This window comes from Molothrus ater, chromosome 13 (genome assembly GCF_012460135.2).
Source record: "Molothrus ater isolate BHLD 08-10-18 breed brown headed cowbird chromosome 13, BPBGC_Mater_1.1, whole genome shotgun sequence".
NCBI classification, from domain to species: Eukaryota; Metazoa; Chordata; class Aves; order Passeriformes; family Icteridae; genus Molothrus; species Molothrus ater.
In genome coordinates, this window is record NC_050490.2 from 19,217,421 (window position 1) to 19,242,769 (window position 25,349).

Below are 25,349 nucleotides of genomic sequence, written 5' to 3' on the forward strand. Positions count from 1 at the left end.
CCCATCTCGTAGATGGTGGTGCTCTGCTCAGAGTCCAAGGAAAACTGGATAAAAAACTTGGGGAAAAGTGGAGTGTTAGAGGCTTTCCTGAGCAGCAGTAGATACTTCAACCACATAATTAAAGTTTTCTTCACAAAAAAGAGATTGTGAGCAGAGCCTGGCAGTAATCCAAAATTCTAATTTCTGACTATGATTTAATTTCAATTTTAAATAAATCGGTTTTTAATTTAAAAAGAGTGAGCTTCATAACATTAGCAATGATTGCAACATTAAGCCCAGTGTTCACAATCTAGCAATATAAAACATTATTTATATCTGAATCGTAAACAGCCTTTTGAAATGGATTATGGTTTTTCTTCCTATTCTAATACAACCTGGAGGGTACTAAAAAGTGTTGTGTGAAATTAACATTCTGCTGACTTTCGCCTATAAATGAGAAGCGAGCTATTAACATTTGTGTATTTTCATTATGTAAATTGTGTTAACACATGCCCACAAATTGCCACCAGCGATGCAATAATTTTCTCTCAGTGATCATAATGTGTCCAAGTGAGTCATTTTGATTATGACATGCTAATTACATATTGTCTTTTTTCAGATTCAGAAAAACCAGGGATCTTTAATGGTAAGCTTTATGAGTTCAGAAAAAAATTCACTTTTCTTTTTCCTGATGGCTGCTCCCTCTGCATGCTTGAATGCCTTGTTTTAAACTTAGCAAATTGCATTTTGAAGAAAATGCAAACCTTTAACTGCCTGTATTAGATTAGGTACCATTAGAAATAATAGAACATCCTGAGCATCAATGTTTTGATAAGAGTTTGCTGCCGTTGATTAATCTTGCTATATTTTATTGCATTAATGATTTTTTCTTTCCACTCCACTGTAAAGATATTGCATATAGTCTAATACTTTTTTTTTCCCCCTCTCTCCTTGCCATTGCAGCCTCTCCAGTTATTGCAGTGCATTGTTGATGAGGTGAGTCGTCGTCTTATGTGCTTTCACTCCTAAAGTCATTCCTAATGGAGTGGAAAGCTTATATTTTGTTTCCTAATGAAGCACAATGCCCAACCATCCTCCCCAGCACAAGTTGCAGCTCGGAGCTCTCACACATGAACTGGCCTGGTCCCACTCTCTGCTGGCTTTCTGCTCTAAATATTGAGTTTATCCAAGATTTGGGTGTCTCACAGGGCAGGGCTCGGAGCTGCCGGGGTCCTGGAGCCTCAGCCCAGGAGTGGGAGCTGTTCCTCTGATCAGCTGGGACAGGGACAACCAGATCTTCCATGTGGGCGTGTTAAAGGAGGTTTTGATGGGTAAAAAGGGCATTTTAACAAGGAGGGAAAATGAGGGGTAAGCAGGAGAGCACCTGAATGCCATCCAAGCATTTTTATTCAACCAGAAGGCCACAATAAAATACTGGGATGCAGGAGATGCAGGTGGGAGCAGGAGACTGGATTTCAGTGGCAAAACATCTCATTCCTGGACTGAAACACTCCTTGCATCTCCCACATCCTTCCCCAGCTGAGCTGTAGCAGGAGCCCAGCTCTGAACAATGAGGAGATAGCTGAGGCCAGACCTCTGTCTTCTAAATACTTGAAAAACATTGCAGAATCCTTGGAAAAGTGGGATTTTTTTCCTCCCTGAGAAAAGCAGCTCAAAGCCAAGAGACTGAAGTCTCTTTCTTTAATAACTGTATCACCACTTGGATCCTTTGTAAAAGGCTGCAAATGGCGTGCTGTCAAAAAAACTGGAGTTGGCTTCATTTTTAAAGTTTATAAGGTGGTACTGCTAATGAGGGAGTTCCATCAGGAAAAAAGGAGACACCACTCACTAAAGACTTGCCTCAGCCTCTAGCAGGAGGTCAAGTTTTCCCAGTCTCTCTTTGCCCAGCTCTTGGTGGAGATCTGGTTCTTCAGGTGCTTTTTAGGGGATTCTGTTTCTTTAACCTCTTCCATCCGTCATTGTTCCTCTTACGCACACCTTTGGTTGGGGTGTGGATATTCCAGAGCACCAGAGGTGTCATTGCCACCAGCAAAAGGCCCTCTCCATCCTCCAGGAGGTCGGCTAAAGGCAATCATGTGCTCTGCTGCTGCACAAATCCCTTTTAGATGGGTGCTGCTGCCTGAGTCTGAGCTCACTGTTCTAAAGCACAGCCCCGAGGAGCTCAGATTGGGGTAGATTATTGGACTTGATGATTTTAGAGATCTTTTCCAACCTAAAGGATTCTGTGGCCTTCTGGCAGCTTTCACATCTCCTCAGGATCAGAACTGCTCCCGTCTTCTCACAAAAACTTCAGCCGGGGAACTTTGTGCAGGCTGTAAATATCCCAGGTACCTTCACCAGTGACATTTTGGTATTTTTTAGAATTTTTTATGTTCCACAGCAAGTGAAGTCAGCATTCTCCTGAGGTGGTGCTCAGTGTGAGCTGTTGAAGCTCCAGGTGACAGAGCACAGCTCAGCTGAAAGTTCTTTAAGCTCTGCTCACTTTGGTTTGAACAGACTTGATGTCAGAATGGGAATATTCAGAATTAGAAATCCTGGTTTTGCAAGACTGACTATTCTGGGTCAGATTTTCCCCTTGGCTCCAAGGAGGTCTCAGAATTCCCTCAATCCTTCCCCTGGAGCCAGGTAAAACTTCAGAGCCTGATCCAGGAGAACCTAGAGATGTTTTAAAGTGATGAAATGGAGACCTTGACTCTTTCTGGTTTTATTTCTGGCTTACTGTATTGGTAGTGATGGGATTTGGTAGAACTTGCACCAAAACACAGCAGGAATCCAAGCTAGTATTAATTCATAGGATTAATTAATTCAGCTGCCCAGAGGAGCTGTGGCTGCCCCCATCCCTGGAAGTGTCCAAGGCCAGGTTGGATGGAGCTTGGGGCAACCTGGGATAGTGGACACTGTGGAATAAAAATTCCTTGGGAATTTTTAGGTTTTCTGCAGCAGTGAGATTTTTGGAGCTGGTTTTGAACTCTTAGTGAAATACATGAAACACGATGGGTCGCTTTGGCAGTTTGAGAAGTGTATTTGTTGGTTTTCTAGGACTTCAGTTGACTCACAGAAAGGATGAATAAGCCATTTGAGAAGCAGGAGAATTGAGCCCAAACCAGCCAGGCACGGTGGCTCCTCTGAAATCACAGCAAACCGTGCCTGATGGGTTGTGTTGAGAAATGATCTTCTGGGGCTGCTAATGGCATCGGGGCTGGGATTATTTTTTAATGGCAGAACTAGTGAGTAGCATTGTGTGGATGGGATCAATGTGCCTGCCAGAACCTTTATTTTTTACCATGTGGTGCCTTAGAGCGAGCTCTGATCCAGCTCCAAATGAGCCACGCTCATTTAAGCACCAGTCCTAATTGGAGCAGCATCTCCCACCATGACAAGATCCCTGCTCCTGGCCCAAAGATGGGATGGACTGGCTGTTCATGGAGTTCCTCCTGCCACAGCCAGCAGTAAAGGCAGGCTGCTGTTGTTTGGGATGCTGGATATTCCAGCACCGGGCTGAGTTTGTCTCCAGCTCCAGGAAATGGGACATGGATGATTCCCGTTGGGAAGGACACTCCTTGCTGGTTGTGTGAGCCTTTCCAGAGCACTCCACGTGAGGGATGGAGAGGGGCTGGAAGCAGGAGCCTGCCTGGGAAGATGTCCTGGATGTGGCCCTGTTGTTCATGGTGGCACAGCCAAAAAAACCTGCCATGGAAGGGGATTGTGCTTCCAAAGCAGTAGGTGCAGTTTCAAACAATTCCTAAAAGTTTTTGTCGTCGGAATCCGTTCCAGACACACAAAAAGAGTAGAACTAGGAATTGGGAATGCAAACCCCAGAGCCCCAGGAGCAGCTGAGGGAGCCTGGAGCAAAGGAGGCTCAGGGGGGCCCTTGTGGCTCTGCACAGCTCCTGACAGGAGGGGACAGCTGGGGGCATCGGGCTGGGAACAGGAATGGGGACAGGAGCAGAAGGAACGGCCTCAGGCTGGGCCAGGGGAGGTTTCATTTGGATATCTGGAAAATCTTGTTTGTGGAAAAGGTTGTGAAGCAGTGGAGCAGGCTGCCCAGGGCAGTGGTGGAGTCACCATCCCTGGAAATGTTAAAAAAGTGGGGATGTGGCACCTGGGGACAAGGTTCAGAGGTGAGTGTGGAGGTGCTGGGTTGGCAGCTGGACTCAGTGACCTTGAAGGTCTTTTCCAGCCTTGACAATTCCATGATTCTGGTTGCAGATTGAGTACAAAGATCCCAAAAGCCCAAACCCGGGAGCTTTGTGGTTTTCAGCATTTTGGCTTCCCATCCTTTGGATCCCATGGCTTTAGAGGTGTCTGCTCTGCATCTGGAGAAGGCTGGACAGACAGAAAGCTGGAAAACATCTTGTAGGGTCCTTTAAATGTTCCTTAAGCTCTGCAGGGCTGTTTTGTTTAACCTTTATGTAGTTGGAGTGTCCCTTCTAGGAACTTTTCCACTTTGGGCTCCAGCTCTGTAGTTAAACATCAGCTCTGCTTTCCAACCTTTTCTTCTTCCTCACCTGAGAGAAATTAATTTTGGTTTCAAAGGTGCCGTGGTTTGTCTCGCTGTAATTGTGATTTAAGTGTTGCTTTTGGTTTATTTGTTTTTAATTGTATTGGATAAGGGAGGAAAAGAACTGGATTTTTGCAGTTTTAAATGATTGTGTTATTCCAATTCCATCAGAAGCTCGGGGAGGGGAGACTTCCAAGAGCAAATCCCGGTTTGTACAAGCAAGAGGCAGCATTGCAAAACCTGCCTGGTTGAACAAGCCAGGCAGAAATTGAGAAGAAAAATTAATTAGTTGTCCTCATGAATCCTTACCCCGATAGCTTCATGAGTAAGCAGAGAAAAGCTTTCCATGAGTTTCTTGAGCATTTCTGTGAAGTGCCCCCACAGAGATACTTGGTCTCACAAGACTGCAGTTTAATCTAGCTCAAGGACTTTCCAAACTCCACAAATCAAAGACCTCTTTTTTTTCCCTTTTTTTTTTTTTGGTCTCTTTTTAAATCCTTACTCCAGAAACATTTAAGAGCTGGTGGGGTGTTAATGCTGAGCTGTGAAGCATTTCAGTGTCAATATGTTTTCAGATTTTCCTGTGGAAAAAATTAACTTGCACTTAATCCATGTTTCCTGTATAGTTGTTCCTATTACCTTTTTTTTTTAAAATGTAGTTAAATATACCTCTCTATTTATTGGAATAGCCTTAAAAATTCCCAGGATGTTCAGCTTGATCAAATAACATGAGGAGGGTTCCTGAATTCCTTCACCTTAATGAATCCATGCTGCATTTGCTCTTGCTGTAAATGCAGTAAAAAAACTCCACAAGGCTCAGAATTAAACAAGATTTAATTTCTTTTCTTTGGGAATTTTTCTTTAGATTCTCAGGTATTGATTTAAATGTAGGAAACCTGGAAATTCCTGGCGTTTTGGAGATTTCCATAGGTTATACATGTGTGTGTGCTTACCCAAACCTACAATAATTTGTTTTGTGGATAAGCTGCTTTAAGGAATAGTTTTATGGAGGCAGAAACTGTGACCTTACCAGTGTCTGAGATTCAGAGACTTCTACAGGAACAAGGTAAAACCACAGGTAGGAATTGCTGAATAATTACCTTTAGACCAACCTGAGCAAGAACCTTCCCAGGAGAACAAGCTCATTTAATGGTTCCTAAAACTCAATCTTGTGGATGTCAATGGTCATGCTTGATTATTTGCAGCGGTGTTTTATGAAAAAGCAATAAAAATGCATCGGGAGGGTGCAGGGGAGGAGAGGGAACAACAAATGGGTTGAGTTTTTTGCCAGGTCCCCTCGGTGTGGCTGTGTGTGTCTGGCTGCCCAAACCTGCCGTGCTCTGCTGCCTGATGAGCGACAGGAGAGGGAGGAATTCTTGGCTTGTTGGAGAGAAAAAGCAATTACACTTGTGGTGGAAGGAAGGATTAACCTGTTTTTGCAGGCCTGCAGAGGCTCAGAGCCTGGCTGATGCCTTTTTGGGACTACCTAAAAACAGAGGCCAGACAAAAGGAAGGGGATAAAAATCAGTGATGTTTATTGAAGGGCCTTCAGGTGCATTTAGGACATTCCTGTACCCAAAAGTGGACCACCAAAAATGGAGGTTTTCGTACTTTTGTAAGTTTGGTCCATTTGCATATTGGGGTTAATCTCCCAATTACAGCTTCAGGTAATTAAATCGTTTACCCCAAGTTCTCTCCCCCCAACTCACTTTTGTTTCCATCTCTGGGGTATGAGGCAGTGAAGTGTCTTTGATTGCCAGCCTGGAGAGGAGTTGTTGTGTCTGACCAAAATGGGAAAGCAGCAGCTCCCACTGAACATGGAGTTTAGAGTTATACACTAAAGAATTGCAGGACTATAAATGCATGAAAAATATAAAAGCTAAAATCCTAACATTTTAAAATATAAAAAGCTAAAATTCTTAAAAATATAGATATATATATAAAAGCTAAAAATCTAAGCCATCATGGCAAGGGGAGGAAGTGCCACGTCCCACATTCTGGATTATTCCTGCTCTCAATCACTTCTTTCCTGCCTTTTTCTGGGCTCTGAAAAATATTCCCCAGTAGCTACAACCAGATAACCCCAATCTCCACTGAGGGATATTAGCCAGGAGCACCCAGCCATGTTCCCAACAGAGGAATTCTGCTGTTCCCAGGAGCTGGGGGAGCAGCCAGCTGGAAGGGGAGCTGGTCCTCAGGAGGGCTGAGGTTTTGAGGTAGGAAGAGGAGCTCGGGAGGGTTGAGGTTTTGAGCTAGGCTGTGTTTTGGGGATGAAACATTGGCCTTTGAACCTGGCCTCTGCCCAGCTCCAGCTCTGCAGACAAACGAGTTTCCTGTGCGCGCACAGCTTCACACCGAGGTGCCCCCACGGATCATTTGTCACTTTTGGCACCTGCTACTGAGAGAAGAGCAGGAGGTGCAGAGATGTAATCATCCTTCACCTTCCTGCCCGGGGTGGGAGCCGAGCAGGAACAATCCAGGGATTCTTTCAAGTCCGGGCCTCGGAGCCACCTCCAGCCACCGCTGGCTGCTGCCAACTTGTTACTTGTCAGAAATCCCCTGCATTAGGGCTGCTCAGGCCTTTTGAAGTAGATTGGCTGGAAAGGCAGAAATAGATTTTTTTTTGTTGTTGTTTTATACAGAGGTATTGTTTTAGGAACGCTGTGGAAGAAAGTTGTAAGAGTAAATCAAAAGTCAAGCTTTGATTTTGTTTTTTATATAGAGAGTGGGGTTTTTTTTAGGAATGTTGTTGGAAGAAAGTTGGTCTGGAAGGAGTAAATCTAAATTGGGAAATGTATTTTATTTATGTATGTACAGATATATATAATTTTTTTTGTGGAAGAAAGTTCTAAGTGTAAATCAAAAGTCAGGCTTTGATTTTGTTTTTTATATAGACAGTGGGGTTTTTAGGAATGTTGTGGAAGAAAGTTGGTCTGGAAGGATTAAATCTAATTTAGGAAATGGATTTTATTTATATAGGTATAGTTTTTTTTTTTTTTTTTTTTTTTTTTTTTTTTTTTTTGGTGGAAGAAAGTTGTGCTTGTAGGAGTAAATCTGGGTTTGTACAACATTGTCATTGACTGTTCTTTTTTGTAGCCAAAGACCATTCACTTAAGAGTTGATCCTGGTGATCCTTATGGTTCCCTCCAACTCAGAATTTTCTGGGAGCTACAGTGCATTTACTGTAATTACACTTGCCAGCATTTCTGGTGCATCTAAAACTTATTCTTCTAAAAAAAAGAAAATTAAAAATCACTATTTGGCCACAAAACGAAATGCAGCTACTACAGAAAAGTAAAAACATTTTTCGAAAGCTTTAGTACGAGAGAAGCATAATAATTCTTTAATCCTCGAGATTCTGGGGGCTGAAGCGATAAGGCAGGAGGGCTTTGCAGAGCCCAGGCATTATTTCTGCAGTGCTGCCATTTCAGCACCCGGGGAGGAGGCAGGCCAGGAGCCCAGAGGAGCCGCTCGTTCCACAGGCAGGGAGCACCAGGGGAGCCCCAGCAGAGAGGAGCTGGGCTTGCTTTGCTGGGTTCTGGTAACTTCCCTCCTGTGGCCCTGGAGCCACAGGACCATGGCAGCTCCTTCTGCACAAGCAGAGCTGAGGGGAAGGGTTGAACAGGAGCGTTTAACCCTTCCCAGAGCAGCAGGAACAAAAACCTGCTTGGTTTTGGGCAGCCCCTGCTGCAGCAGGATGGGCTGGTGACAGTTGTCCATGGTTCCGTCTGTGGGGCTGAGCAAAGTGGGTTTGATCCCAAGTTTTCCATCACCACCCTGATGGCATCACTCCAGCTTGTCTCCTGTTCCCTGGCTCGCTGTGCACAGCTGGTTTGGGGAAATCAGAGGTTGCTCTTTTCTTCTCCTGCAGCAGATCCCAGTGGTGGAAATGTTCCTTGGATGTGTAGGGAAAGCTGTAATTCCTGATTTTCCACTGAGGGAGGTGGTGGCATTTCTCCTGCAGAAGGATGTGATAAATTTCAGGCATTAAAATGCGTTCTGAGAAATATTTCACTCTCAAGGAATTGTGTGGTGGGTAAGGCCCCTGAAGGTGTGGAAAGCCTGAGGGTTTTTGGTGTTTGTTGCCAGTCAGGAATGACTCCCAAATTTCATTGACATGAGAGTGTTTCCAAAACAAAGTAAGCAGCTCCAAACTGTATCTGTTGAATTTTCTTCTTGAAGTTATCCATGCAAACTGGAGAGGAAAGGGAGGAAGGTGCCTTATCCATGTTTATTTGTGGATTTTCTGGACATTATTTATTTCTGAGCCTCAGTAGCATCTGTGCCACTGCTCTGCTTAGGGAGAGCAAACAGAGCAGGAGAAGTTCCAAATAATCAGTTGGGAGTAAGCGAGGGTAATGCTGGGATCTGTAATTCAAGCTCATATTGCTAAGGTTCCAAAGGATTGACTTCTAAACTTGCTCTTAGGTGGTTCTTTCTTCCTTTGTTCAGACCTGTGAGGAAAAAAAGGAAGATCCAGATCCTGATGTTATTGCTGCCTTCAGAAGAGAGGGATGCAGGAGGGATTGTTCAGTGCTCTCACTCTCAGGTCCTCATTTAGATAATGTGGCTTCCCCTGACTCCAGGGAAGTCAATAAGGTTTATACCAGAGCCCTGGCACTCTATAAATTAAATATTAGGAGCAGTGTTTGAAGTTTAAAGCCCTCCCTCCTCCTCCAGCTCGGATTTTCTGCCGCTGTGCTTTTGTCTTTCTGCCTGAGCACCTTGCTGACAAGTGCTAATAACAAAATGCCAAGAGAGGGTCCAGTCGGAGTTACCACCCATTAAACATTCTGAACTTGTCCTTTTGCTCATAGATTGTGCATAATTAATAATTAAACGGTTGCAGTTGTAATGGGTTGACCTCCTTGAACTGTTCATTATTCACAAGGCAAAGGCATCACTCAAACTTTTTTCCTCTTGCCCTTCCCTCGCTCGGTGTGCACAGCTGGTTTGGAGAAATCAGGGGCTGCTCTTGTCTTCTCCTGCAGCAGATCCCAGACATGGAAATACTGCCTGGATCTTCTCCTGCAGCAGATCCCAGCTGTGGAATTACTCCTTGGATCTTTTGCAGCTCATCCCAGTCATGGAAATGTTGCTTGGATCATAGGGAAGCAGCCAGTCCTGGGAATAATTTTCCATGGGTCCTTAGAACCCTTTGTGTCCTCACTGCCATTTTGGCATCATCCCCAGTATTGAGGTCATTATGGCACTGGTCAGAAGCCATGAAAAGGAAAGAAGCTTTTCCCAATCAAAATTGAAAAGATCTGTTCCTCACTCCTTTAAAATCTTGGATTTCTGCTGTCTTTCCCTCTATAGTGTGAATTTGTTTTATAGGTAGGGAAATCGGGCAGGTCGCTGGGATGCAGCAAATGTGACCATATCCCATCACTCAGGCTGGGTACAGATGTGTAGCTTTACTTTATTTCCCTTTATTCCCATCTCTTGGAGTGTCAGACAACATCTGGGAAACCTCAGGATACACAATAACCTTTATCCTGGGCTTGAGCAGCCTGGTCTAGTGGAAGGTGTATCCTCAATATTCAACCTTGGTTTCCTTGAGCCTCCCAAAAGGCTTTGCATTTTTCAGGCAAATATCTGATAAATCTGTGCCCACTAAAATCTGGAATGCTCCATCTCCTTTCCATCCTGAGATCCAGAGTGTGTTCATCTCCACCCTTCCACACCAAATCTGCTTCTCAGAGCAAACCAACCCAGGTGTGGCCATGGCCAGCAGATGAAATACCTGAATTAAACAGAAAAATACGTCCTAAAAATGGGGGAAAAAATAGGATTTAACCTTTACTTCCATCCAGCTAAAATTCTCTTAGGCAAGAGCCCCTTGTCCCATGGCTGTGCTGCAGGACAGGAGCTGCACAGTCCAGGTTTTTATGCTGATGTTGGAACAACTTCTCCCTTTGCCTGGATGAGCCCAGAGGGTTTGGAATAGCCACAGTAGGACGCTGGTGGCTCCAGAGCAGCTCATCGGCTTCTCCTCCCCTCTCCTAATGAGCTTTCTCTCCATTATGGGCCCGTCATCTCTTGTGAATGCAGAAATTATCACCTCCCAAATGAGTGTGAAGTGCTGGATGCCCATCCCGATGATCCTGCAGCTTGGACTGAGCTGAGCTGGCAGCCCCTGGGAGGGATGGATGGCTTGGGAAAAGCTCCTCACTGGCATTTCAGTTAAAATAAACTGCAGGGGTGCCTTGCTGGGCACAGCCAGTTCCCCAGAGAATGGTGTCCCATGGATTCTCTGTCTGGAGCATTTCCCACCTGTCCCTTTTGGGTCCATTCATGGATTCTCTGTCTGGAGCATTTCTCGCCTGTCCCTTTTGGGTCCATCCCATGGATTCTGTGTCTGGAGCATTTCCCACCTGTCCCTTTTGGGTCCATCCCATGGATTCTGTCTGGAGCATTTCCTACCTGTCCCTTTTGGGTCCATCCCATGGATTCTGTGTCTGGAGCATTTCCTACCTGTCCCTTTTGGGTCCATCCCATGGATTCTGTGTCTGGAGCATTTCCCGCCTGTCCCTTTTGGGTCCATCCCATGGATTCTGTGTCTGGAGCATTTCCTGCATGTCCCTTCTGGGTCCATCCCATGGATTCTCTGTCTGGAGCATTTCCCACCTGTCCCTTTTGGGTCCATCCCATGGATTCTCTCTCTGGAGCATTTCCTACCTGTCCCTTTTGGGTCCATCCCATGGATTCTGTGTCTGGAGCATTTCCTGCATGTCCCTTCTGGGTCCATCCCATGGATTCTGTGACTGGAGCATTTCCTACCTGTCCCTTTTGGGTCCATCCCATGGATTCTGTGACTGGAGCATTTCCTACCTGTCCCTTTTGGGTCCATCCCATGGATTCTCTCTCTGGAGCATTTCCCGCCTGTCCCTTTTGGGTCCATCCCAGTGGCTTCAGGGAGAAGCCCAGGAAGGCTCTGCTGGGCAGGAAGAAAGGATGGGGAAAGGCAAATCCAAGGCTGGCATTTCCCTCTGTGTTTTCTCTGTTAATACAGATAATTTTCATGGGCAGTGCTTTGAAGTGGAGAAAGTTTAATTGTGCTGCTGATCTTCTTGTGTTCCCTCCACTCTCCAGCAGAAGCCTTCCCTAGATTGCTGTCATTTCTAAGTTTGGAAACAATAACCTCTCCCTCACCCGGCCTGAGTTCAAAGAGAATTTGGCCACGTTCTATCAAACACTCCTTGTGTTTAATAGAAGTCTTTGAAAATTGTCAAGCAATTTTGGCTTCTCCTTTTACTCTTCAGCTACTTTTGATTTAATTGTGTTTTCCAGCAGTTTCCAATTGTTCGGATTGGAAACAAAGCCTTAATAAGAGTTCTAGTTAATTTTCTCTCTTGTAATTACCGATCTCATTTTTCTGATAATTGGCCACAGCAATTATATGTATATTTACTAATCACACAGGAGGCTCTGCAGTCGTGTCTATCTGCCACCATTGATAATGGCACACACATTGCAGAGGTGCTTTTATCATCTTCTTTTTTCCACTACATCAAAGCTATTTCCCCGTTCCCCATAATGAATACATGCATGCATTTGACACAGTTGTGTGCTAGAGAAATTGTTTGGCTCCCACCAAATGCTGCACGCTCCGAGTTTCTTGCCTGCAGCGCTGGAAGGTTGTATGTAATGATATATTGCTCATCCAAATGGCCAAAGCACTCCAAAGCACAGTGAGATTAAAATAAGTCATTCCTTTGTTAATTTAAATAGGTGCATGTATCATACTTTGCAGGGTACTTTGTGGAGGGATGTCAGGGAGGAAAAAAGACGCCGAAAGGTATTTTTAATAGCAAATGAGAATAGATGAGAATGGAGTCATTTGCAGCTGCGTGTTTTATGTGGCTCTCTTGTTCCAACTGTAGGTCTAATGAGATGACACTGTTAAAGTACTCTGCAGTGTAATTTCATTACATCCTGAGCTGTTACACTATAAACACAGTGGAGCTCTCCGTCATTCCTGGAAAAACTCCGAAATTCGTAAAGCCCTTCTTTGCAAATGGTGATGTTGTTTGTTCCCTGTTCCTCATCTTTCTTTTTTTCCCCCTTCTGCTCTCTTCCTTTTTTTATTTCCATAAATACTGGCTGGTTGTTTTCTACCACTAGCTTGGTAAATCCTGCTCCTTTTTTTTTTTGGCTTTTAAAAATTCTTTTTGCCTTTTAAATCGTGAACAGGCAGCATATGAGGACAGCCTGGAAAATGAATAAGTGTAAATAAACATGAGTGTAAATAAATAGCGAATGCAGTGAAAGAAACAAAGGTCAACACAAGAATAATTTCACAGCTCTTTGTTAATTACAAGACCATTTGTGTGTTACTTAAATAATCATTAATTTCTCATTTACACTTTCCCTACCTTCCTTTTTACCCTGTGGCTATCATTGTCCTTTTTTCACCTCCCCTCAGTGTCTTTCCACATGTTTTTACCCATTGTGTAATACTCATTAGTTGAAATTCAGTGTTTTATAACACATCCTCCAAAGAATTTGTACCTTTCTGTCTCAAATCCTGCGTGTGAAAAGAAGGCTTTGGGGGTTATTATTCCTGGGGGTTTTATTTTGGGTTGGTTTTTTTTTAGCATATGTGTGTTTTGTTTTGCTGTTATTTTGCTTTCCACCTAAAAAAAAAAAAAAGGCAAAAAAAAAAAAAAGCTGTTGCCTGCTCCTGACTGCTCCTTGTCTCGCTGCAATCCCAGGAATCGCCGGTGCTTCCAGCCGGGGAGTTCTCGGAGCCATTTGTGCACTTCATCACTCAATGGTGAGCTGGGTCTGCAAACTGCCATGCCCTGGATGGAAATGATCCGTGCCATTAACTCCCAGCTCCCCGAGACCTTCTGGCTCTGCATCCCTTCCCGGAGCACGGGGGCTCGGGGGCCTTGGGCAGATGGGGCAGCAAAGCTGAGCAAACTGTTTAAATTATGTAAACGTTATTTACACAAAGGGTCGTAAAAGTACTTACAAGGGTTGGGCCTTTTTGGTTTTTTTTTTTAACCTCTTTTTTAATAAACCTCGCCCTGAATGTGGCTGCTGAGACTCTTAAGAATTCATCAGCAAAATTCATGGGTGTAATATCCTTATTTAGGGATTTTTTTTTAAATATTTTGTATAAAATTGCCTCGATGTTTAGGAAGGCGAGCGGCCTTGATGAATTCATTGGCTTCTCAGCAAGTCATTTGTACTTTACAGTAAGTAATTCGTCTGCAAAATTCATGTATGTAATATCATTATTTAGGGTTTTTAAAAAAATATTTAATATAAAATTGCCTTGATGTTTAGAAGGCAAGCGGCCTTGATGAATTCATTGGCTTCTCAGTGAGTAATTTTTACTGAGAGCCGTGGTTTAAAACACACCACTGGGTATATTTGCTGTCCTTAAAACGGAATAGTTCATTGGAAACCTTTTAAATTAAAGGAGAATTGGAGAGAAGAGGAGGTTGTAGAATAAAGAATACGGTTCTTGAGAAAGTAGAGGATACAAATCTGGCAGATCTTTAGGATCTCTGGTAAGAGATCCTAAAGAAGCAAAGGGAAGGGAAAAATCTCTTTTTAACTGCCCCACACCCCTCAAAATCCAAAAATAATTGTAAAAGGGAAGAAATTTATGCACAACAGAAGAAATAAGCTTGAATTTTGTAAAAATAGGAGGTGTTGAGGGAGAAACATCCCCTCTTGCAGGGCTGGGTGAGATCAGAGGGAGCCACCAGGGTGGGAGCTGTGTGTGGGTGGGAGCAGGAATCCAGGGTTGTGTCTTTACCCAGGGGTTTGTCCTGCTCCAGGGGTGGGTCCTTGTCCTCCCCGAAGCCCCCAGCCCCTCACAGGTTGGGTTTTGCGCATTTTGGGGTTTCCTGCCACATGCCAGGGCTGCTGCAGCAAAAGTGACCCCATAAAACTGAATTTTGAGCAGCTCGTAGAGCCCAAAGTATCTCTGAGGCCTGCCGCGGCCTGTAACCAATACAGCCACAAAAAGCAGGCTGATGAGCAGTTAATTAAAGTAACTAAATAATTAAAGTTTGTGTAACAGAGGCCTCGGTTTTCAGTGGTTTCAGCTTACAAAGACCGAGGGTATTTGGAGGATCCTGCAGCACAACCCGGGGTGTGGAGCTCCAGCTCCTTTCCTCCTCCCCAAACCAGCGATGCCAGGCTGCTCTCAAAAACCCACGGTGAGGCAGAGGGAGGGACAACCTGTGTTAAAACCCCCCAGATGTCAGCATGCAGCAGGAGTGATGGTGGCTAATAGGCTGCCTCTCCCTGGGGACAGGGCTACTTTGGGCTGTCAGATTAGAGCTGCTGCCTCACGCTGCTCGTGGGACTTGAATATCTGAGGGGCTTGGAGTTATTTGTAGGGGAAGGTAAATTGTGTCCTTAATATCTCCAATTTACAGCACAGCTCATTTGGTATTTTATACCCAGTGCTTTATTAGCTGTGCTTTGCGGTGGGGGGAATTACTGCTTTAAGAAAAGCAAGCAAAAAAAACCAAATAAGGAGCAACTATATCTTATTTAAGCAATCAATTTGGAATAACCCTGAGAGATGTCAAGTGAGCAGCATCCCAGACTTTGTGCCAGGCCCTCCATAAAGCCTGGCTGCTTGGATGGAGTCCAGTTAGTCCACAGGCAGCTCCTGGTGGTCACCTCTGTGCCACGTTATTGTGTTCCCTCACGCAGCTAAGCACGGCCTCCAGAGCTAATTGCACCTGTTGCAGGGAAAAGCAGGACTGTTTGTATGAGAAACATGATCCTATAACCAGGTTAATGCTGTGTAATGAACTATCACCCTGCAGGGTAATGGAAATAAATGGGGGAAAGTGAAGGTAGGAACCCCAGGGTATTGCGTGTTCAGAGGTGGAGTTGGATTTCCCACCTGTTTGGATAATTCTTTGTGTTGAGCTGTGTCATAATCCCCAGAAAAAATGGTGTGTAAATACAGAAATCCACACAAGTGGATTTAAAAATACGTAATCAAATACAAATCAAATATACAAATACATAATCCCCACCTTTCATGGTGTGGAGCCCTACATCCCATAAGGGAAGGCTGGAAGGGAGGAAAATCCCATTAATATTTTGGTTACTGTTAGGAGCCCTGTGTCTCATACACTGAAATTCTTCACTCTGTGATAAAAGGGATAAAGTACAATTGAAAAAAATGGGAATCAGATCCATGTACCTGCTGTTTTTCAGGGGTTTCTGTATTTACACACCTTTCTTAGTTACAAACAGTGTGGAGCCCTACATCCCATAAGGGAAGGCTGGGAGGGACAAAAAAATCCCTTAATATTTTGGTTACTGTTAGGAGCCCTGTGTCTCATACACTGAAATTCTTCACTCTGTGATAAAAGGGATAAAATACAATTGGAAAAATGGGAATCAGCTCTCTGTACCTCCTGGTTTTTGGGGATCTCTGTATTTACACAGTTTTCATGGTTACAAACAGTGTGGAGCCCTACACCCCCTAAGGGAAGGCTGGGAGGGAGGAAAAACCCAAAATTAATATTTTGGTTACTGTTAGGAGCCCTGTCTTCCATCAGCACCTGCTAAATTTAAGAAATACACTGGAACTCTTCACTCTGTGATAAAAGGGATAAAATACAATTCAATCTTTCAACATTTCAAAACAAGCAGTTGTTTTGATACAAACATTTTGTTTTATGACACAGCATGAAGAAGCAGCCAAAGGAAAGGCCAGCACCTGAAGATTTAATGGTGAGTGAAACCTCAGTTTGGATTTGTCAGTGAATATTTCTATTTACATAGAAATTTATCTCTTTTTTCCTGCATTTTTCAGTGTGCTCAGTGTATTTCTCTCTAAACTCTTCTGCTTGTGCAGCAATTCCATATTTGCACCCAAAGCAAGGGTGGAATTGTGGTTCTGAAGTTGGTGGGTATTTTGCTGTTGCCTTCATTTGTGATTTGGGGAGTTAATTCAGAACTTTCACAGCCATTATCGAGGTTCAATCAAAACCATTTTGGTGCTTGATACACATTTTCTTGCAGTTTGGATGTCCAGGGATTACAGCTTAATGTAGGTCACTTCTTGTCAGCATTTGCCAGCCTGAACCTTCCCAAAAGTGAGGATTGAAAACAGAGAGTGGGGTTAAAATGTGTATTTTAATGAAATGCAAGAGCCACTGTTTTCAGTGATGGTCATATAAAAGGAAACCAGATTGGCTGCAGAAGAATGAGAATATTTGGTGAGGTGTGTCCATGGAAGGGCTTGAAATCTGAGCTCAGAGCCCACTTCTTGTGCAATTGTCATTTTTCAGTTATTAATTATTGCTAAATACAGCAATTTATGTAGACTCCCAATCCCCTCTGGCTCGTGTCAAACACCTTTAATTTTAAAATGTTTCCTTACTTCCCTTTATATTCCGCTCGCTGTAACTCAAAAGCCTCTCTAAAATCATCATGATTTATTTGAAATGAAATATACATTTCAATATACATATTTATTTGAAATGAACATACATCTGTGCATGAAATATACAGGGATAATTGGAACACTGGAATAATTGTAAGGGACTTGGACAGGATCAGGACACTGGTGCATCCTCTCATTTCTTGCTACTAAGAAAGAGAATATTCTCATTGCTTCTGTGAGAATAAACAAGTTTTTCTCCTGCAGCAGTTCTCTAGTTAAAGGCTAATCTGTGAAGATGCCCAGGGGCAGGTGTCTCAAATCCAGACCAGTCTCTCTCCTGGTTAGGAGGTATTTAACTGTGAATCTCATTTTAGGGATATTGACTCCACCAAATCTGCACTTGGAGTTGGGCACCTGCTTAAATATCTCACTGAAATGAAACCTTCAGGTTTATCAGAGCCCCTCCACTTTGGGTTTTCTCCCACCAAAGGCCAATTTTTGTCTTTTTTATGAACTTTTGATGGCTGGGGAATTCTTGCAGTTAGTCACATCTGAGAAAACTTGGAGCAGGTTCTGGAGCTGCAGCCACATTTACCTCGTGCTCTGTTCTGCCATGGCTGGGTGCCTCAGCTATTAAAACAATGGAATGGGCTTTCAGAAAACCTCTCTCTGCTTGCAAATGCACATTTTGGTGATGCAATAGGCCTGCCACTTATAAATAAAACATCTGCAGATCCCAGCGCCCCCCAGAAGTGTGCGTGGGGATGGTTGTGAGCAATAACACCACTCCAGGGTGTAGAGCCATAAAAATGAGGCCAAAGGGTGAGTGCCTGCAGTAGCAGGGAAGTGCACAGATTTATCTTTCCAACTACATGCCCTGGAGTGTGCTGGGCCCCTTTAAAGGAGGTGTTTTGTGAAATTATTTGGAAATTCCGGCGCCTCTGGGAAAAAAAAAATAAATAAAAAAGGAGCGTTCCTACTTTTTAAACAATTTAATGCATTTTTTTTTTCCCACCTCCTTTTTAGTCAGTTAGAAATGAGCTTGCAACAACGAGTAGTAAAACAGGAGCTGCTCACTCCTTTAGATTATAGAGGATATATGTAATATTATATATATTATATATTTATATTTTTATTTAATATTACATATAAACATAATTATAATTAATTATTAATTATACTTCATTATTAATTATATTAATTATAACATTATATTATTATATACGGTGGTTTCTTTTATCTTGTATTATAATCAATAATAATTAATGGTTTTATAATTGATATTATTTATATAATATGTTTATAGGTTTCTTTTTATTTATATATTATATATTTATAGAGTCAAACCCTTTGTATTTTTGCTTTTCCTCAGTCTTCTCAAGGAGCACTTTATTTATGAAATCAATATGAATATACACATTAGCATTATGTGTCTGTGTACACAGATATGCACACACCATATCTGTGCCTAAATATGTGTGCAGAAATTAATTTATAGTTTCTGGAAAACGGGGCTGGAAAAAAACCAAAACTTTAAATATTGTGGAATTAATGAGGTTGGAGAAGCTCTCCAAGGTCATGGAGTCCTCACCTTGAGCAGAGCACTGAGTGCCACATTCCCTGGGCACAAAAATCCTGTGAATTCTGGAATTCCTCACCACTGCATCCTTTAATTCCATCTTGCTGAAATTGCCACGTGGCTCTGGTGGATGGAAGGAATGCACAGAGGGATGCAGTGAAACCCTGCATCTTCAAGGTCACCTTCTCACTGATTTAAACCAGAGCAGGGTTTCACCTTGTTATTGCAGTTGGGGTTGGTTTATTTTAATTAAAAGCAATGTTCCAGCAGTGATGGGAGGTGTCACACACACCCATCCTCACCTGCAGACACAGCTGTGCTGGGAGTCACTGGTTTGTGACCAGTTTAGGATAACTAAGTACTGAAAGCAAGTTGAAGGGAGCAGAAGATGAATCTTTCCCTCCTCGGCTGAAAATCAGTGGATTTTAGGGGCATTTGAGGAGCTGAGTGCCAATATCTGAAGTGCCAGGTTGGCACCTCCACCAGAGTCCTGGGATGGATTTCCCCTGCCTGTCATGCATAAAGCCCCTTTTTATAAAACCCAAAATGTTCATTTTGTCAGGAAATAGGGCCAAAGCTGAGGCTGAGTGAAATTCCTGTTTGAAGTCAGGTTTTTCATTACCACAGATGTCTATGTTCAGGTGGATCAGGCTCCTGTACTTATTTATTTCATTATTTATTTACTCACTGCCCTTTCTTCCCTGCAGCCATGCCCAAAATAAGATATCCCATTGGTTTTTCTGGATGTACATAATCAAATCAACTGACTTCTTCCACAGCAGTGAAATAAGGAACTTCACCAAGTAATGAGAGAAAGATTGTCCATTCAGGGAAAGGAACAACCTCAGAATTTACCAGTGGTCATCCTGAACTTGCTCTAAAATGCTGCTCTTTTATCTCCAGTTTGTTCCCTCTTAAGAGAAAGGCAGAGAGCCAATTAAATTGAATCTATTCCTGTATTATCACAGGGAGGGCTGCACAGCACATTCCTCTCTGTCTCTCCCCTCCCTTTCTAACATGAAAATCTCAACAATTCTTCTGTAGAAAGAGATTTTCCCCCTTTGCTGTTGCGTTTTTTGCCAGAAACACAGAGTTTTTCTGGCTCTCAGGGCAGTGCTCATTCAGGAGTTGTGCTGTGGCAGCTGCAGGAAGGTTTCTATTCTTGTTTAAACCCAGGGAAGGTTTAAACTCCTGTTCCTGTTTTTAATTCCCTTGTTGTACTTGTGGGAGATGTGGGAACAGGCAGCCAGAATGCATTTCTGAGTCTCTTAACATCTTGACACGTGTCTTAAGATATTTAAATATACAAACTAACTGTTTGTCTGGGAAAAAATACCCATTACAGCCAATAAAATCAGGGTGCCTGGTCCAGAGCCACTGCTGGAATGGAGAGGGGGATTGCTGGATGCATAGGAGTAGGAAATTTCAAAATTGCATTAGGCATTGAAATAAATAAAATACCAAAGGAGAACCAAAGGTTTTCCAGTATGTCAGTGGCTTTGACAGAGATGATATACAATTTATCACACAATGTTTAAATTGACACATTTAATTTTTTTTAATTTTAATAACTTAAATTAATAAAATCTAAATTTATTTTAAGCGATTTAAAATTTGTTTAAAAATGAAATTAAGTATCAACGTAAGAAACATCAGTAATTTAAATTTTTTACTCCTGTTTAAGCCCAGGGAAGGTTTAAAGTCTTGTTTAAAGCCAGGGAAGGTTTAACTCCAGTTTAAGCCCAGGGATGGTTTAAAGTCTTGTTTAAAGCCAGGGAAGGTTTAACTCCTGTTTAAACCCAGGGATGGTTTAAAGTCCTGTTTGAAGCCAGGACAGGTTTAACTCCTGTTTAAAGCCAGGGAAGGTTTAACTCCTGTTTAAACCCAGGACAGGTTTAACTGCTGTTTGAAGGCAGGGAAGGTTTAACTCCTGTTTAAACCCAGAGTCCAGGGCAGCAGCCAGGCTGGGGCTGGGCCTGTATTTACGGTATTTTCCCAAAGCTTTCCATCCTAAGCTCTATTTAATGGAATCTATGCATAGTAAGTAATCAGGTCAGAGAGAAGCAGCATCCCCTGTTTGAGATCAATCGCTGGCTAATACTTTATCTAGGCCACTTTATTATCTCATGCTGATTCCATTCCCATTCTCCTCCTCCTTTGTAGTGTGCACTTCAGCTGTGGTAAAACTACGCCTGGCATACATATTAAAAACATATACCCATTCTATCTGTATGTAAATGGGGGAGGCACAGCTGGATATTGCAGGAGTTTGATTTACTAATAGTTATTATCTGTTCTAGCTGTTCAGAGGCAGGGAGAGTTGCAGAAAACAAGCTAGCGCAGAAATTGCCTTTATGATATCACTGCCCTGCTTTGGTAATTGTTTAAAATCTCTTCTTTAGCTGCAAGCTCGGCCCCGGCTGCTGCAGATTGTTGGTGCTTTTTTTGGAATTGCTGGAGCCTCTTGGTGAGGGGTTTTTTGTTGTTAGTGCAGCACTGAACTCCTCCGTGATGGTTATTGGAACGAAAGGTGTTTACGTAAAAAAATGGTATTTGAAGCACCAAAAGTCAGGAATGGAGCAGTTATTCTGTTGTGCTCTCCTGTGGAGGCATCAAAGCACAGCCTTTAGGGTTTCTCAAGGAAAAATTGGGCAGGGAGATGATGCAGTCACCTCCTGCACTCCATTACTTTTGCACAGATCTAATGATTCTTCTTCAAGTTGTCAGCACAACCAGGAGCTTGTCTCCTTCTTAAAATTTAAATTACTGGTGCTTCTTATGTTAATATATTATCAATTTAAATTGTATCAATTTAAACATTGTGTGATAAATTCTACATCATCTGTGTCAAAGCCACTGACATGCTGGAAAACCTGTTCTCCTTTGGTATTTTATTTATTTCAATGCCTAATACAATTTTGAAATTTCCCATTCCTATGCATCCAGCAATCCCCCTCCCCATTCCAGGAATGGCTCTGGATCAGGGACCCTGATTTTATTGGCTGTAATGGGTATTTTTTCCCAGACAAACAGTTAGTTTGTATATTTAAATATCTTAAGACGTGTCAAGATATTAGAGACTCAGAAATGCATTCTGGCTGCCTGTTCCCACATCTCCCACAAGATGAAATTAAAAATGTAAGGTTTTACGTAGCTGGATTTTAAGTAGCTATATTTTATGTAGCTTTATTTCAGAGGGTCTGCACAGTAGCTAAACATATTTGCAGTTAGTTGTGTTAAACCCCTGCTTTCAGCTCTCAGGAAGCACTTTTATGGTTTAAACAAACAAATGGAGGATCAGCATAATCCTGCCTGGATTTTCATCTAAAGCCCCAGAATAAAGCCAATAAAACACTGGTGCTTAGGTTTGTCAATTAAGGGCTTTCCCCCAGTGGTATCAGTGAGGAGCCAGGGCTGGGGTTTGGATGGTGATGGTTTTTGGGATGGACCAGAGGGCTCTCAGCACTTCCCTGTGCGCAGACACAGAGATCCATGCTTGTTGTGTGCACCTATCCAGATGTTTGGGCACCCTTGCTGAATCACAGGGAGCCAAGAATTTTCCCTCTTTGGCTACTTTGTTTTATCCTGGGCTGGTGCAGGATCTCCCATCAGGGCTGATAGAATTGTCTGTGCTTGGAGCTGTGATGAATGGCTTTGTTTGCAGATGTGCAGCCTCTCCTCTGTCACAACGATCCCAGTTATTCACTCCATGACAAGGGGAAGTTCTGACAGACACCAAACACAAGCAGATGTGAAGGAAAGGGCTCTCTCCTGGTTTCTCAAGGAAAAAAAAATACAGAGCCAGGTATTTTAGCTATTGTAAACATAGAATTGTGTAGGTTGGGAAAGGATTTTTAGGATCATCCAGTTCAATCATGAAATATATGTGGTAAATAATGAACTGGGTCTTCAGTCTCTCAGTTCAGACATGCAGTGGACGAAGAGTTCTGGATCAAATCTTGGATACACTGAAGACAAATCAGAATTTATATTGAGGCAAGGATTTCACAGCAGAGCTCAGGATGCTCCTGTCACTGCGTGCTCAGTATCTTCCTTGCCCAAGGTAGCTTAAGAGGAAAAAAATCTGTGTTTCTTCAGGTGGCAGCATTGCTCACTGAGCTGAAATTGGGAGAGGTGGGTCAGGGATATTTCCCCTTCTGTCTTTCAAAAAAAAAAAAGCGGGGGGAAAGCCATCTCTGTCCTTTGGGGTGTGAGTTCATCTGTGCCACTTGAGAAATCAGCTCTTGAAATGGAGACATCCATTCTATCAGTGTCACTAAATCCAGCAACCACCCAAGAGCAGGATGGTGACAGGTTATGGGGTGGTGCCTTCATTCCCTGCCTGCTGCACCCATTGCCATGGGATCACCCAGTTCCCCCAGCAAATGGGAATATCTGGGAATAATATCTGGGAATAAATGGGAATATTCCCCTCCTACCATGCCATAGAGCTGCACAAAACAGCAGCACTTCCCTGTGAAATGTGAAAAGGAGTAACTCGAGTAGGCTCAAAGAGGTGTTGAAAATCTAAGGAAATTGGACAAAAACGAATTGGCAACAGCTTAGAGGGATACAGTTCATATTTTTTGGTTACTTGAGTCTCCTGGGCTTTGCAGTTTAATTTGAGCAAATGTTTCATTTGGCACTGCTGGTTGTTCAGTAGTTCTCCAGGCACAGGGACAAATATTTACATCTCACTCATTTTGGTAGCAGAATTGCAAATCTTTCAATTACTGGATATTGAGAAATTGTGCATTTGCCTTGTTGATACTTGATTTCAGCTGTCTTCCTTATGTATTTATTTTGAAAAATTGAGGAAAACAAAAATGCTAGCAGTTCCAAAATAAGACCCCTATCTTTAAATCCCAGAATACTGTCCTTTCTATTCATTCCAAATCCATCAATGAATTTGCTCTAACAGGCAACTGTTGAAATCCACATACGATTTTTATTTGTGTAGTGAAACTGGCATTTTAAATCTATTCAGACACTCTGCATAGATTAAAATGGCTGGTGCTTGTGCAGTACCAGCTACATGTGGGTCTCTAGTCCAATTAGCACCTCAGGACACTCCTGCAGTATTAAATAAGAGTAATAATTGCCTATGAATAAGCAGAGTATAAAGCAGGAGATAGAGATATGGCTTCTTAGTGACCTGTGTGCATTATGCCTCAAATCCCTTAATCAGATTTGTGCCGCTTGATTCTTCCATCCGCAGAAATTCTGCTGGAGGATCAGGGCCTAAAGTAGTAAAAAATCAATTAATACGACTTTCTAATTTGTGCAGTTGACAAAAAAAAAAAAGGAAAAAAAAAACCCGCATATAAATAGGGGACATTTTTCTCCTGAAGAGGGGCCGTGCTGAAAGATTTTTTAATTGGATTTTCATTGTGATTGACAGCGCTTGATTATGACAGTAACTTTATTTGGCTGGACTGTTAGAGCCCCCTTGTTCAGGGTGGTTTTTTTCCCTTTTTTCCCCATCAAAGGCCTTTTTTTCTCGGTGGCATTCCCGGCGGAGAGGCAGAGTTTGTGAAAGAGCCTTTTAGCACCTTTGTTGCCGCCATCCCTGGTGACGATTGGGCCCAGCTGGTTGCAGGTCGCAAAATGCTCCTCTCACAAAGAGAAATCTCCCTGGCCTCCATCATTTTAAGAGCTCCAGAAACCTGTTGAGGATTAGAAGTAGCTTTAGATGTGAAATGAGTGTTAAGTATTAGTAATCGGGAGATTAGGGCCCCGGGGACAACGGGAGATAAACAACCGCAATTAAGGCAAATCTGCCAGAGTAAACAAAATTGAGCAGAAACAGATGCCCTCGCCATTTTGGGGGATTGATTGGAGGGCACCGAGGAATCGATTTTTGTCTTGTTTACACTTCCAAACCCCGGTGATAAACTGGGAGGCTAAATATTTCATAGCGCCTGATTTTAGTTAATTTTTCTCGGCTCCTCACAGTGACCAGGCCCGGCCTCGCTCAGCCTTCACAGGGAGCAGCTAATTGCCTATGAAGGGCCCCTGTGTTTAAATGGGCTTGACAGGAATTTAAATTTTGTTTCAATCAACCTCTGTGCTCACAGCCTGCTCCAGTTTCTAATTTTTAAATTAAACATGATTTCTTTTTTATTTATTTTCCTTTTTTTAAGCCGCAGCCTCCCCTCTGGAGCTGCCTGCTGGCGCTTCCACCCGGGGCAGAGCTTGGAGCATGCGGCTTTATTGAGGCTGAAACCCCAAAATATAACCCTGGAAAAGTTCATTGTCCCATCAATGGGCATCTGCCTGCTTGGATTTGATGGGAGAGGTTGGGGAAACACTCAGCTGCTGTAAATCAGGTTGAGCCTGTGCCTGCTGGGCTGGGGACAGCCAGGTTTCCACCAGGGAAAGGCTCCCCTGGATTAAAACACAGCTCTGAGCATGGAAATGGTGCTGGTGGCCTCGGTCCTCGCTCAGTGACCTTGGGGGGGATTCAAAGGAATTTATTTTTTTTCCCCAAGCCAACTAGTAGTGATGTATTTTGCTCTCTCTGTGTTTTCAGCAGGGCCCTGTGCGTTTATTCCAGCATTGTTTCACACCTGAGCTTTCTCTGCTCCTCAGACAAGGGGATTTGGCAGCACCTTCCCCTCCATCATTTAATACTTTACTGAGTCCCTTCACAGAGCCTGCCAAACACGGGGATGTCATTTTGCACTCCGTGCAGGCAGTGTGCAGCCATGGAATGCAGGATGATCGTAGTGGTACTTCTAAAAACAACTTGTTCATTTGCAGAAACTTCATCACAAAAATGCTAACGAAGTACGAGCTGTTCCATTCTCCCTTTTTGCTTCCAGCCACATCATTTTCAGGGTTTTTTTTTGCTTTTGTTAATTGTTGTTATTTGTGCGTGTGTGCACACA

At 43.0% G+C, this 25,349-nt stretch overlaps 1 protein-coding gene across 1 annotated transcript in view; it reads left to right on the top strand.

The window, feature by feature from the left end:
* The window catches only part of MAP2K5 (mitogen-activated protein kinase kinase 5), a 120,167-nt gene that overhangs the window by 87,801 nt on the left and 7,017 nt on the right, over positions 1 to 25,349 (top strand). The window contains exons 18-21 of the mRNA XM_036389455.2: positions 599 to 625; positions 943 to 975; positions 13,219 to 13,280; positions 16,180 to 16,225. Of these exons, the coding sequence (XP_036245348.1) occupies positions 599 to 625; positions 943 to 975; positions 13,219 to 13,280; positions 16,180 to 16,225 (168 nt within the window). The remainder of the gene's footprint in view (positions 1 to 598; positions 626 to 942; positions 976 to 13,218; positions 13,281 to 16,179; positions 16,226 to 25,349) is intronic.